General features: G+C 36.1%; 3 protein-coding genes across 4 annotated transcripts; 2 read left to right on the top strand and 1 right to left on the bottom strand.

The window, feature by feature from the left end:
- Positions 1 to 283: 283 nt before the first annotated feature.
- Positions 284 to 3,539, top strand: LOC104782244 (glycerol-3-phosphate 2-O-acyltransferase 6). Its single transcript, XM_010507121.3, has 2 exons — positions 284 to 1,415; positions 2,351 to 3,539. Exons 1-2 carry the CDS (start codon positions 777 to 779, stop codon positions 3,218 to 3,220), a joined length of 1,509 nt encoding a protein of 502 aa, XP_010505423.1. The 5' UTR covers positions 284 to 776; the 3' UTR covers positions 3,221 to 3,539.
- Positions 3,540 to 4,259: 720 nt separating this feature from the next.
- On the top strand, positions 4,260 to 7,575 carry LOC104782243 (protein NRT1/ PTR FAMILY 5.5-like). 2 transcript variants are annotated; one of them, XM_010507120.2, is made up of 5 exons: positions 4,734 to 4,890; positions 5,311 to 5,480; positions 5,645 to 5,859; positions 5,956 to 6,449; positions 6,595 to 7,575. In XM_010507120.2, the coding sequence occupies exons 2-5, from the start codon at positions 5,456 to 5,458 to the stop codon at positions 7,424 to 7,426; spliced, it is 1,566 nt and encodes a 521-aa protein (XP_010505422.1). In that variant the 5' UTR covers positions 4,734 to 4,890; positions 5,311 to 5,455; the 3' UTR covers positions 7,427 to 7,575. The 2 variants fall into 2 exon arrangements, with proteins under 2 accessions (XP_010505421.1, XP_010505422.1); XM_010507119.2 differs by having other exon boundaries at positions 4,260 to 5,480.
- A 1,302-nt stretch (positions 7,576 to 8,877) lies between these two features.
- On the bottom strand, positions 8,878 to 11,391 carry LOC104782242 (transcription factor DIVARICATA). Its single transcript, XM_010507118.3, has 2 exons — positions 10,165 to 11,391; positions 8,878 to 9,526 (listed from the first exon to the last, which is right to left on the bottom strand). Exons 1-2 carry the CDS (start codon positions 10,617 to 10,619, stop codon positions 9,076 to 9,078), a joined length of 906 nt encoding a protein of 301 aa, XP_010505420.1. The 5' UTR covers positions 10,620 to 11,391; the 3' UTR covers positions 8,878 to 9,075.
- Between the last annotated feature and the right edge of the window lie 4,050 nt (positions 11,392 to 15,441).

Below are 15,441 nucleotides of genomic sequence, written 5' to 3'. Positions count from 1 at the left end.
CCTTAATTATGGACAAATATATAGTACGTTTTGGTACATATACTATTTGTTTTATATTTGTTTTAGAGTTCAAAGGTTCAACCATTTTGATATACGAGTCTTTGAAAGTTGTTTTGTATCTTTTGGTCGATCGAAGATAAATTTACAAAAGTGGGGACTTGAAAGATTTGTTACTACTTACTAGAATGCCAAAAAAAAAACCATTGTTTTTTTTTGTTTTTGCAGTTCTCCGAAAGAGATTTTGCTCTAACTATAAAACGGCGGCGCGTGGGCCGCTCTCAACAACATAAGATGAATCTCAAATAAGTTTTGGTTAATCAATAAATTGGTGTCGGTCTTCACCAACTTTAACTCTCTCTTCTCTCTATTTCACACGTCTCAAACAGCTTCTTCTACAATTAATTATTCTCCCTAATTAAAAAAATTTCGATATCCACTTTATTGGCACTATATATCTCCATAATCACTTCCTGACGAATTAAGAAGATTTACTAATTAATTTACATGACAACAGTTATAGTCACAGATATTGTTATCTATTATGCTTAATGTTCTTTTTTCTCTCTTACCTTTGAAAAATCAAAACACATATATCTCTTTGGCATACTAATATCAAACCACCACAACAACAAAATCATGCCCATTCTCTCTTGCCTCTTTATATAAACAACACTCCCAAAAGTATTCACCAATCCATATCCATTCTCACCTTCCAAAACTCCCTCCCCCCCCCTTCTCTCTCTCTCTCTTCTCCTCTCCCTCCGGCTTCTTCACTAATGGGGGCTGCTCAGGAGAAGCGTCGCCGTTTCGAGCCGATATCAAAGTGTGACATTAAGGACCGGTCGAACCAGACCGCAGCCGCTGATCTAGACGGGACACTACTGATCTCTCGTAGCGCCTTCCCTTACTATTTTCTCGTGGCCCTTGAAGCAGGAAGCTTGCTCCGAGCGTTGATCCTCCTAGCGTCCGTACCGTTCGTTTACCTTACGTACTTGTCCGTCTCCGAGACTTTTGCCATCAACGTCTTCCTCTTCATCACCTTCGCGGGTCTCAAGATCCGAGACGTTGAGCTAGTGGTCCGCTCCGTCCTTCCGAGGTTCTACGCGGAGGACGTGAGGCCCGACACGTGGCGTATCTTCAACACGTTCGGGAAGCGGTACATAGTAACGGCGAGTCCTCGAATCATGGTCGAGCCGTTCGTCAAGACGTTCCTAGGAGTCGACAAAGTTCTTGGAACAGAGCTAGAGGTATCAAAATCGGGTCGGGCAACCGGGTTCGCAAGAAAACCGGGTGTTCTCGTTAGCCAACACAAACGCGACGCCGTGTTGAGAGAGTTTGGTGGCCTTGCGTCTGATTTACCTGACTTGGGGCTCGGCGATAGCAAGACGGACCACGACTTCATGTCCATCTGCAAGGTTATTTCCGTCAATACCTCTTTTTAAAATTTATTTGTCGCTTTCTATACTTCTTACCATCTACCTTACATTAAATAACATAGAGGACGTTATTATGAGTGTATATATATATATGTCCGTTCTTGCAGCTTCTTTGGTATAATAATTATTGTGTTGTCCTATGGAGTTTACTACCATTCCTAATAATTTTGGGCCAATCATATTTATGCCTTTTTGGTGTGGATCAGTAAATGGTGATAAAATTAGGTCCATTGCTATTAAAAGCATATACATTTTTTTTAATGAGGAAACCAAAAAGTGGGTGTTATTTTTCTAAATATCTTTTGTTATTAAAAGGCATAATGATTTACTTTAGATGTTCTTTTACTATAACACCCCAATTTTTTTTTTTTAAAAGACATCAGCCATTTACTTAATTTTACTTTCCTAACAACCTAAATAACCCTTTCTTAATTACTTTGATTTTTTTATGCTAATATTTTTTTCTTAGATTTTTTGGGTAGTTTTCAGTGAATTTGGAAACCTGAAATAATAGTAATAACTTAGGTTCCTCATACACCAACCACCAGTTTTTTTTCATCATGTAAAAGCCATGATCATCTCTCTTTTTTGGTTCTTTTTCGCTCTACTTTTATTTATTTTTCGCTCTACTTATATTTCATAAACTTCAAATCAGTTTTCTTGATAAACTAGTATATAAAATAATCATAGGTTATTCTAGATACATGTTTTTCCAACCATCAATAAGTCTGATAGTACACACGTATCTCTTGTGACTTGTGAGTACTTTGCTGTCAACTCTCCTAAATAATTAGAGAAAAATGAACAATATATGCATGGTACTAAAAAATTACGTACAACTTACAAGTTACAACCACTTTTGTACTTTAAAACATAGTAATTTACGTACTTTTTTTTTCTATTACTGACTGCAGGAAGGTTACATGGTGCCACGTACGAAATGCGAACCGTTACCAAGAAACAAACTCTTAAGCCCCATAATATTCCACGAGGGCAGATTAGTCCAACGACCAACGCCGTTAGTTGCTCTACTAACTCTCCTCTGGCTTCCGGTAGGTTTCGTCATCTCTCTCATCCGTGTCTACACGAATATTCCGTTACCCGAACGCATTGCCCGTTACAACTACAAGCTCACTGGCATCAAGCTAGTCGTCAAAGGCCACCCTCCTCCACCGCCAAAACCCGGCCAACCAGGTCACCTCTTGGTCTGTAACCACCGCACTGTCCTCGACCCGGTGGTGACAGCTGTGGTGCTCGGTCGGAAAGTCAGCTGCGTCACTTACAGCATCAGCAAGTTCTCTGAGCTGATCTCACCAATCAAAGCAGTTGCGTTGACTCGTCAACGTGAGAAAGACGCAGCTAACATCAAGCGTCTATTAGAGGAAGGTGATCTCGTGATATGTCCCGAGGGAACCACATGCCGTGAGCCTTTCCTTCTCCGGTTTAGTGCCCTCTTCGCTGAGCTCACGGACCGGATCGTTCCCGTGGCGATCAACACAAAGCAGAGCATGTTCCATGGTACAACCACACGTGGCTACAAGCTTCTTGATCCTTACTTCGCTTTCATGAACCCGAGGCCGACGTTCGAGATCACGTTCCTCAAACAGATTCCAGCCGAGCTGACGTGTAAAGGAGGCAAATCGCCCATAGAGGTGGCAAATTATATACAAAGGATTTTGGGAGGAACCTTAGGTTTTGAGTGTACCAATTTCACAAGAAAGGATAAGTACGCAATGCTCGCTGGTACCGACGGTAGGGTTCCGGTGAAGAAGGAGAAGACGTGATTATTGATCGAGGAAAGGAGAAAACGAAGAAATAATACAAAGATGTGAATCATTTCAATTTGGATGGTTACTTATTATTATTTCAAGGGGCAAAGAATTTATAAGTTTGTTTTTTTGTTGTTTCTTTTAATATCTTCTCTGCTTCGATGAATGTTTCTTCACGTTTTACTTTTAGTACAATAACAGTTTAAGAAAAGAAAGCGAAAAAAAAAAACTCGGTATGGATGTGTGGTTGTATATAATTTTATTCGTTAGAAAATTAACGACGTGTAAACATTACTTTTCTTATAATGTTTAGTGGATAAAAGTTTCTTATACCTATATATGACCGCTTGTGAGATGAACATTTTGTACGTATGAATGTAATATATATATCACAAGGGATAACCACTGACACTAAAATGGACGTCTGAATGGAAAATCATGTATATGTTATATCCATTAAAGATCATTTTAATTTTAATTTCATTTATTGATATAGTAGCTACTATACCCGATCCTGATCATGTCAGGAATATGTACAGCAATGCAATTAATTCACGAGTTATCTATGCATTTTAAGCTAAAAGTAATTTTAAAAATACCTAAAAGCCTAGATTGACACTTCTGCTGTCTGTATAATAATTCCCCATTGGTTAAGTATCATTTTAGTTGATTGATATATTTTTACCAGTAATCTCATTAATTTACCAAGAAAACACATATCAATTTAGTTGACCAATCTAGTCAGGTGGATCATTAGTTCATTATTAGTCCATATCAATCTGTATGGTTATGCAAGTACATATAGAAATTAGATACTAGCATATTCTATTAAAGTTGCTAGCTAACCCTATAAGTGGGACAATGAATAGATAATCAAGATCTATGTCCGATGTCGGGTCTACTAAAAGTGACATGATTTTGACACGGCCTAAATTACATAACGATGGGGTATCTACTTAGGCAGCGTCTTTAATATTTGAACAACCGGTGGCTGTGATTGACAGACTCTCCTTTATGTGAAATATAGTATTAATTTCCCCAATCCCAATTCTCTCTTTTTTTTTTCTTTTTTTTTTTTTTTTTTTGCAACCCAATTATATTGGTTCCAATCAATTCTCCAATCTTTAAACTCTCTATTTATTGTCTTCTGATATGGGCAACAACTTCGGATCATATATTATGATGGTATGTAGTAGCAACTCGTTCAAACAAGCAGCAAAGAAGGAGTTAGCAGCAGCTTTTCCTAGCCAAAAGGGTCTACAAATTAACCACAATCTCTAGGAAAAGGATGGAACAATGCAAAATTATTTTGTTTCATGCAGACAAATATTTGTCAGATTTAATAATTTACATCAGCCAAGTTTTTTTTTTTGACAACAACATTAATATTTTCCATAATTTGTTGTAATTTGATTATTTGAAATATGAGCATTCAATATTGGGTTTGGGCTACACTAGGCTTGAAGGCCCATTAAGTAAACCTAGTTTGATCAGCAATATATATCATTCAGGCTTCAACCCTAGAAATGGCGGTACGGGCTCATTGCCGTTCGTTTCACTTTCACCGACGCTTCTCTCTGTGCTTTTCATCCTTACTGTTTCTCTCCTCCATCGTAGACCATGAGATTATCCGTCGGTAGAGTTTTTGATTACGGCCATACTCTTTTCACTTCCTCCATCGTTGTGTAAGTTTGTTTTTCTTGTTCCGACAAGAAACTATTGTAAGTATTAATGAAGATGCTGAAGATGGTGAATCGAAGAAGATGATGAAAAATATCTGATTATTTTCTCCAATTCACCACCTTCATCATCTTCTTCTTCTTCTTCATTGATTCTGTTAATTCAAAACTCTAAAGATAAGTTTTTTTTTTTTTTTTTTTTTTAATACGAACTATTGTAAAATCTGTTTTTTTTTCTTTTTCCCTTATTTTATTGAATTTTGTTTGGCCGTCAAGTATATATAATGTATGTTGTTAACTTATATAGCTTGTTATGAACTGGCTAAAGTCCTGGTCTCCTACAAAAATTGTTAATTTATCTTCATATGTTTAAATTAACATTATCAATAAAACCAGCCGTGTTGGTTGTGTTGTGTGACCCAATAGAACAGAGTATGATAAGAATATTTGAAGCCGGTGTCTAATAGAATATTCAAGCACGTCTATGCCTCCATTAGCCTTCTGTTCATTTGTCCAGCTCAATTTTGACCATTGTTGTTAGCCATTGATTTTGGTTTCCACATGAGAAGTAATGGCGTCTTTTCTCCGAGTCATTGGTGAGTGTGGAGATGTGGTTTCTGCCTTTTGATCTTGTTTTGATTGTTCAACATTTTCACCAAGATGCCACATTGATCATTTGTAGTCAATTCTTGGAATTTCTAGGTCGTTTTCTTAATGGTTTCTTGATTATTATGTTTTTTTTATAATCTTGTATGGTCAGTTCTATCATGGGCTTTTACCGTTGCGTGGTTTACCCTATGGATGTTGATGTTATACTTAACGAACGAGATGAAGCTAAAGTTCACGGACGCAGCTGCAGTTGTAAATGTCTTTGCTGGTGTATCAGCTATAGGTCATCTCGGCATGCAGTTTCTTGTTGATGCATTTATTGGTCACTTTTGGATGCTCTGTCTCTCTACTTTAGCATTCGGTTTCGTAAGATCTTGACCACCTCTTTAAACTTAGGCTATCTAGTATATATGATTGTATTCTTTGTTAGAAGTGAAAATTTTACACTCTCTAATGGTTCAGGGTTTCGGGTTCTTGGCAATATCAGCGTCACCAATACTTTCTGGCAATGGACAAAAGGGACTGTTCTACGTAGCGCTAACAGTTATATCCGTTGGTATATTTGGACGATCAATCTCTTTGGGAGTGTTTACAGAAGACCAACTAGAAGACGGTAGGAACAAGGGATCTCCCGCAAAGCTCGTTAGCTTTGTCATTGGTAATGTGGGGAATTTTGTCTTCTTGTTACTTGCTGCTAGTGCAATGCCTCAGATAAGTCCGTGGTTTGTAAGATTCGCCATCCCTGCTGGCTGTGAGGTATTAGCTATGCTGATTTTTATGTCCGGTGCACGTTCATACAAACGGGAAATACCAAGTAGAAGCCCTTTGACAACTGTTCTCCGGGTCTTTGTTGCTTCTGCTTCCAAGATGTCGTGTGCATACCCGAACAACTCAACCCATCTCTATGAAAAAACCGAGTGTGATCTAGATATAAAGCCCCACACAAGTAGCTTGAGGTAAAGTTCACCTCACTAAAGAGTAGTTAGAAATCCCACATCGGTCAGAAGTGTGAAGGGACCAACACTTCTTTCGATGTGAGATCCCTAACTTGTGTTGCTATGTATGCAACTCGTAAACCATTGATTTTTTCTTCAAATACAGGTGCCTAGACAGAGCTGCAATGATACTACAAACCGAGCCCTTGGAGCAACAGAGGAAAAACAGATGGAAACTTTGCCGGGTGACAGAAGTGGAGCAAACCAAAAGCGTGATACGCGCGGTACCATTGTTCGTGACATCTCTCATTTCTGGGATTGTCTTCTCTCTCGGTAACACTTTCTTCCTTGAACAAGCAAACAATATGGACTCCACGTTCGGATCATGGAATCTCCCTCTCCCACTCCTCTTACTCTTTAGTGAGGCTGCAAGACTAGGATCCCGAGAACTATGTGTCAAGGCTGCAAAACGCAGCCACGGCATTGACCCCGAATCAGCAAAACAAACCAAAACTCCATATGGTATACCAGTCTCGATCATCCTATCGACATTCTGCTGCTCCATTGCTGCACACGTTGAGTCTAGGAGGCTCAAAGTGGTTAGCATTCAAGGTTTGGTGTCTGAAACCATCCCAATGAGTGTTTTCTGGCTGCTCCCACAGTACATTCTTCTGGGGTCAATTACAGGAATCTACGAAAACAGTTTTGCTCTTTACCTAGAAGAAACAGTGCCTGATGAGTTAAGCCAATACATGGTTCTGCTAAACGTGGGGGTGTGCGGCGTCGGGATCATGAGCAATATAGCTCTTGTTAGTGTGGTGGGCAGAGTAAGCGGAGGCAAATGGTTTCAAGAGACAATAAACAAGAGCCGGTTGGATTATTATTACTGGGTTTTAACAGTGCTTTGCATGTTCAATCTCTTGTTGTATTTCTCTGTAACCTATAGGTACACAAGGTGCTACAAAAAAGATGGTGCAGAACAAGAAAACGTTAGATAAAAAAGATAGCTTTTGTATAGTAAACTTTGTTGTATGCCTAAGATTTCATTTGTATGTATGTACTGATAGGCCCATGAGAGCTAGAAGAGGTGATTGTGTTATGGCTTTGGAAAACATGAAATAATAAAAAAGTCATCATCTTCCATCAATTTATTTCTCCAAATCATCTTGATCATTACCATAACTTAATTTTGTAAAGCCATATTACATGGGACATCAACTAACTTTAAGACCTTCAAAGACTTCTTCTTAAACACGGATAACATTGGTTTATGGAAAAGAAAAGAAAAAACAAATCCAACATTATGAAAAAGAAAAAAATCAGTGCAAAATAGATTTACAAGAATAATTGGGAATCAACGGTCTTCCTTCAAAGTCAAATCTGCAATTATATGGAGATACTTCTCGTTACTCACCAAAGGCATCAAAATGGAACCCACCAAACATCAATTTAAAGAACAAATTCACCAGTAATCTGGAAAAAATGCTTTATAGAAGAAAAAAATGTAACTGAAAACAAAAATTTTAATTTATTATTATGGCAGTTATTCTATTTTAATTTTGCCTGGGTTAAATTTTAATTAAATTTGTTTATCTTACTTTAGTATCTATGTAAAGGTTAAAATAAATAGTAATTTTCTTTCTTAGTATATACGGTTGGAAAGAAAAATATAGTATTATATTAGTATGGTAATTTAATATGAGTATTTTTACATATAAAAGTAATAAAATAACTATGGAAATGTAATTATCCCAAGATGAGATTTAAAAAATTGCAACTTGGTGAGGAACAAAAGCATATCAATCATTGTGGCTTTTTTATTTATGGTCTTTCTTTAGACTCTATATAGATTCTCATTCTCTTGTCAACTTCGAACTTCAGACAGTACTATATAAAACAGTTGGGAAATATAAAGTAATTAAAAACTAAATTGTAGTACTAATTACTTCAGAAAAAAGTTTAGATGTTCCTAAGAAAGAAGGCATCATTATCAGCAGCACAAAGCCAGGTTTCGATTACGGATTTGTCACCACAACAAGTTAAAATATCTGTGATTAGTGGAAAACCCACTTTATATAACTTTTAGCTTCATATTCATAAATAGATAACTCATACTAAACTAGTACACCCCACTTATAACCAATATCTTTTCTTTTTGCATTGGTTTATTTACTTTAATTGACATATAATTTTTTCGACCTCACACTGAGACTTGATAGGCACCTTTATACTGTAGATTTGGCACAAATGAGATTAAAAAAAAAAGTGGTAAAATATCTAACAAATTGTTAAAAAAATCATGATTCATTAATTAAAAAGCAACCAGTGAGGGCAAAAAATTGTAATAAACGCCTACATGACACAGTATAAATTATCATAAACCATTTGAGCTCATATGAGTTCCAAATCACACAAATAATCACTTAGTAATGAAAATAACAAAACCTAATTAACTTGTTGAAAACTCGTTGAATCAACCACGAAAAAAATAGGGTAAGCAAAACAACAAATAGTATCTTCGAAAAAAAAATAGCAGCTATTTTTTTTTTGTATATGCACGCGAATTAAGAAAAGCGAAATAGCAAAAAAAAATATTAATGATTATTAACTCGTAGTAAAATAACTTCTCCGAGATCTTCACCTTGTGCTACATTTGGAGATACGCATTGTACGATCCGAATTGCGATGCGTTCAGAAAACTCTGCTCCTGAAGTTTTGCCATGTACGGCGTCGAGGACATTCCAAGTAGCGTTTCCTGAAACCCGTTTTGGTTATAAAACGCAGCCGCTGTTTCATCGTAAAGCGGTTGACCATCCCACTCCGACGCCTCCTGCTGGCTTCCTCCTACTGATGGCGGCGAGCATGGTGCATTTGCGGTTACGTTATCGGTGGCTGCTGCGTCAGGAGAGTCAGGAATGTTGACGGTGGTGATATCGTGGATGCTTGATCGGCGTTTGTCTTTGCCACCGTTGACTTGCCTTATGAAATACTTCTGAGCGTGACTCGCGACTTGCGTTGGCGTCCGTGTGGTCACGAAGTTGCGAGCTATGTTTCTCCAATCTCCTTTTCCATATTTCTTCAGACCCATCAGAAATTGTCTGCATAATTCATAAACCAAACCCACTCTTAAACACATTAACATTCTCAACAACATGCATACCAACAACGTAAAATTTGATGGTGTCACACCGGTAATATTACATGTTATATATAGCCTAAATAAAACTTCATGTGTTATACCAATGTTTACATTCCTATCAATTAACCGCACCAAGACACCAATTAAACCATCATTCTACACATCAAAAGCCTACAAGAAGCAAATTTTCATATACTTTTGTTTACCAATGAATTTACAAACTCGATACAAGAAAAAAAAAAATATATATATATATATATTATTTTTGTGATATAAATATATATAAAAACGTATGTATCTACTACAAAATAATGTGCGTGTGTTCTGTCTCTCTGTCTAAAACCCATACGTAGGTCATATAGAAACGCACTAAAGATACAATTGTTTTGGTGGACGACTATATATATGTCTTAATATTATAGAATATATATATATTTATACTATAAGCGTATCTTTATACGTTATACGTATACACAAACACGTTTCCAAGAAAAAGACGTACGTATATATTATTTATAGAATAAAGTGTAAAAAAGGGGTCCAAATCTAGAGAAGAAAGCATTGACGTTAACGTAGAGATCACAGATGAGTTTTTACCTGTGTTCTTCTTCTGTCCATGGGACACCTTTCTTCCTCTCATGCTCCGCCGTTCGAGCAGCGGATCCTCTCTTTCCTCCGGCGGTAGCAGAGAAGTAATAACCGTTCATGTTAAACCCATTGTTACCAGCTGCAGCAGCTCCATCGTAGCCACCCCAATCGAGCGTGAACGAATCAGAAGCGTAGCCGGGGATTGGGATAAGACCTGCTTCAATATCGCTGACGTCTTCTTCGAGCTCTCTGTATTGTTTGATCACATCTCCCACGGTTTTCCCGGGGAGCATATCAGCGACTTTGACCCATCTGTCTGGTGTATCTTTGTCGTAGAAGGCTAAAGCGTTTTCGAATTTCTTGTTTTCTTCAGCTGTCCATTTGGTTCCTCTGTTCTCTTGGAACAGCCAGTTTGATGTCTCTAGATATGTTGCTGGTGACATAACTTCGATTCCTCTGTTCATGTTTTTTCAACGATTGTTGATTCGAATTTAGGAAAAGAAAAGAAATGTTCTTAGCAAATGGTGGAGCTTAAAAGAGAGAGAGAGAGAGAGAGAGACTTTGATCTGTCAAAATGGCATTTTTATGGAATGGAATCTGAGAGATAAGCATATAAAGCTTTGAAGAATCTAAGGAGGAGATATAAAGCGAGCTGCTTTTTTTGTTTTTGTTTTCCAGACTCTAAGGACAAGAAGAAGAAGAAGGAAAAAGATTCGATCTTTGAGAGTTGTTGTGTGAAGGATATAAAACCTCTTTTACCAACTAAATCCTTAGTGGTCAGATCCGAATCTAGAGAGAAAGTAAAAAAGTAAGAAAAAACAGGGGAAAGGATGACCAAAGAAGGAAAACAGAGGATCTGGGATTTGGAAGCTCTCTTGGAAACTGGCAAGAAACCAAATAGAAGAATTTAAAAAGTGATGAAAAAAAAGGAACAAAACACAGAAGAGAGAAGAAATGGAGAAAAACTTCAGGTGGGTTCAGAGAGATTGAAGCTGTGTTAAAAGTGAACAAAACCCAAACTTGTTCTTTCTTTCTCTCAAACTCTCAAGTCTGAAAAGGGAGAGAGAGAGAGAGAGAGAGAAAGAGAAATATGTAAATGAAACAGGAATGATCTGAGAGTGAGAGGTGAGTTAAAAAGCTGTTGAGCTGTGATTGTCTATGTGTATTTCCCAGACAACAATTTCTGGTCTTGCCCTTTTTTTTTAAATTATTTATTTATTTTTAAGATCTACGATTAATTTATGTATTTTATTACTACTAGTAATATCCTTTCTGAATTGCTTGATTTAATAAAAAGGCTTTCAATTAGACTTTTCCCTTCGAAAGAAAAATTGCTGAGATTAAAAAAAACAAGTTTACTTCTTGAAAATAAGAATATTAGTCACTTTAATAATTTTATGACTAAAAACACTTATGCTAAAATGATATTATCAAATGACATTTTATGTTGGACATGTGTGTGAATTGATGCTAGTTTTGTTCTCCTTACCTGCCAAATTAATTAATAAGAAAAAACTGCTTAAACAAAAATTTTACTATGTTTAAAGTATTTTCCAAAATCATTTTGAATAACGACACAAATAAAACAATGTTAGTGTTGATGTATATGTTAATTTTTCCACATCAACATAGTACAAGAACTATTAGTATAATTCAACTATTTTTTTTATAAAAAGGTTCTCATTACTAAGGGAGATTAGTTTTGACCAAAAAAAAAAATACAAAGTGAGATTAGTTAATATCAAAAACATTCTTTTATTTTTATTTTATTTCGTCGTACCTTTTTAATCCAATCAACCAATAAACACTCGTCCTTAGTCTGTGCATAGACCAATCACATAAATCAGGAAAAGACATGTGTCTTCTTTAAATAGGCCTAGCCACACATGTTCAGATCTCATTCGTTCTCAAGGAACACTTTATTTTTTTTAATACATTGTTATGCTTCCGAGGACCGTTGATTTGGTTTTATTTCTATTATCTATTTTGTTTTATCGATGAAATTAATGTATGACTCAACTAATGGGAGAGGGTTTTTGCGGCTTAAACGTTGCCTAATGATAGGCCGAAGACGTTTAAGAGATGAGCGAGCCAATCACAGACTCAGACAAGACACACAAACCAGGAGCACCCCTCATTGGCTAACAAGATTTAAGGTCGGTGACAAGGGGTACTTATGTGATTTCTCTTTGGTGTTGACATTTAACCTTTTGGGCACATGAGTTGTTTTGTTTGTATCTATATTGTATATATGAATATGGAGATGCTTTCTCTTTTTATAAGGTAAATGATTTGGTGACAACAAAACCGTATTAATATTCTAATTTTGGTCTATAATTTCCATAACAAAACACATTAGAGTATGTGGTTTTAAACTAGCATGCTAGGAAGCAAACAAAAAAAGTGGGCATAATATTCTACCACAAACTATTTGTCGAGAGTGAACAAAATATATTTTTACGAGTGCATCTATTTTAGCCATAACAAAATGTATATGATGGTTGTATAATGAGAAGATTAATGTGGCTTTGGTATAAAATCATTTGGTTGACAAAATAAATTGCACAAGAAATGGCAATAATGTTTTTAGGGTGTACTATTTGCTACACCAACCTTAAAGAACTGCCAAAGGCTATTTTAATACACAATGATGATTCCTTGCTTAACTTCTTGGTTTAATAACCACAACACAAATTTTAACATCAAGGAAGTAATTCAATAGATTAGTAGTAGTGAATGTTTAGTGATCATATTGTGTGTCTTAAGTTAACAAGGTCATCATAATAATGGAGTTTAGCCAGACATCGAAACTTAATTAATTAACGTAGGAAATTAATCATGATGATATCCTAACAATATCAAAAATTCCAGATAATGGTACTAATTAAGGTTTATTATGACCATAAGAATACTCCCAATTTATTAAGTCTGCCGGTCTTTTCAATGTCTTGTTTTAAAATTCCCTTGGGAGTACTCTCTAAAATTGAAAGTATTCTACAAAAATTTTGGTGGGAAAAAACCAACCATGATAGAGGTATTTCTTGGATATCTTGGAAACATTTACAATACTCAAAAAAAGAAGGAGGCATAGAATTTCAACAACGCTTTAATTGCCAAACAAGCCTGGCGTCTTATACAACATCCTAACTCACTTTTGCAAGAGTTTTTAAAAGTAGATATTGTCGAGATGATTGCATACTAGACGCAAAACAAAAAGCTAATCAGTCATATGGTTGGGCATCGATATTAGAAAGATTCAAACTCATCAAATTAGGCTACATGTATATAGTAGGTGATGGTCTAAGCATTCCTGTAAACCAAGATAACGTAATCGCAGATCATCCGCCCATACCGGTTACAAACTCCAGCACAGAAACAATTTCACATATCGGAGACTTAATCTGCACATATGGTGGTTACCGTCACTGGGATGATACAAAGATCAGGAACAACATTATCGCGGACGATCAAGATCAGATCATTAACACTTATCTGCCGAGGTCGACACTTCCGGACAAAATAATCTGGCACTACAATAGAACAGGAGAATACACAGTTCGCTCGGGATAATGGTTAATGAGACACAATCCAAATCAACCACCTGATCTACCTCCTATTCCTCATGGCTCAGTCCATCTTAAGCAAAAAAATTTGGAAATTAATCATTCTTCCAAAGCTAAAACATTTTCTTTGGCAAATTCTATCCAAATCATTGCCAACTCTTACATAACTTGGAACGCGCGGAATGAACCTCGATCCAATATGTCCTAGATGAATTCAGGCGGATGAGTCAATTGAACACATTCTGTTTTTATGCCCTTTTGCTGAATCTATATGGCTTTTATCTAGTTTACCGACTAATCTTTGTCTTAACAATTATTCAAACTCTGGATCTTTCATTGAAGCCTTGTTTGAGTATTTTAATGACAATGACACTCCAAGAGCTGAGGCAAATCACCCCTTCTGGTTACTTTGGCACATTTGGAAAAGCAGAAATGCTTTCATTTTTGAGGGATTACAAGAAAGTCCTAGACAAATTGTTCTTCGGGCACGTTCGGATATCCGTGATTGGAATCGTGTCCTCAATGCACCCTCCTCGATAAATTCTACAACACGAGAACAGCAGAAGAAAACATGGCGAAGACCTTTACCTCCCTACACAAAATGCAACTATGATGCAGCTTTTGATCATCTCACAAATCATGCAAAAAGATGTTGGATCCTTCAAGACCATAATGGTACTTCTCAAGGTTGGGGAGCCTCGATTCTAAGTCATGCTTCTTCACCTCTTGAAGCGGAAGCTAAAGCTTTACTGGTAGCGCTACAACAATCCTGGATTAGAGGACTGACCAATGTCGTTTTTGAAGGAGATAATGAGACTCTATTTAAAATCCTCAACGATCAAATTACTGACATGGCTATTTGTGGTATCATTCATGATATAAAACACTGGTGTTCATGCTTTAAATCTTGCCAATTTACTTTTGCTCTAAGAACATGTAATCATATTGCTCATAACTTAGCAAAGTTTGGTTGTACTTCTAGTATTTTCTATTCTGGATGTTTTACACCTCCCTCTCGGCTATGAGAACATTTATGTAACTATTACTTTGAATCATCAATATAACTCATTTTTGCTGAAAAAAAAAAGAATACTCCCAATTTACAATAAGATCATTTTAAAAAAGTACAGTTCAGTCTTAAAAAATTTGTGAGATACTAATTTCACAAGAATTTGAGATAATATATACTATGTTTTAATATAATTATATATATATATATGTGTGTGTGTGGGTGTGAATATAGTTTATAATATTAATACATTCTAAACACTTAGGATGGGCGATCATACAAAAAACGTAAATCTAACATACATTACTGAAAGCTAGTTGAACCCTCAACTGTTACTCAAACATAGTCCCATATCGCGGGACCACACTTAAATTTAATTTACATTACACTAATCAATTTCTTAAAACAAACAAAACAGTCATGATTTATTTATAAATGGGTTAGGTAGCTTAAGTGATCACGCCATAGCAGACACAATAATTCTTGAAAATGTTAAGAGTTTCTATTATTATTATATATTAATATACCGCAGTTGCGGATTCACTGTGTTGATCTAATTTGAGACGAAGCTCGACTCTTCCTTTGTGTGTCCTATGTTTGAAATTGTATATAGTTTGGGCGGCTAATTAAAAACCTGTTATACTACAGACTTGATTATTAGACGATTGGTTTTCAGTTCAAAAATTATCCAGTTAAAAGTATTATTCTTGTTGA

This window comes from Camelina sativa, chromosome 4, assembly GCF_030686135.1.
Source record: "Camelina sativa cultivar CO46 ecotype springtype chromosome 4, ASM3068613v1".
Classification (NCBI taxonomy): Eukaryota; Viridiplantae; Streptophyta; class Magnoliopsida; order Brassicales; family Brassicaceae; genus Camelina; species Camelina sativa.
Note: the sequence above shows the minus strand (reverse complement) of the source record. Positions and strands in the feature narration are given on the sequence as shown.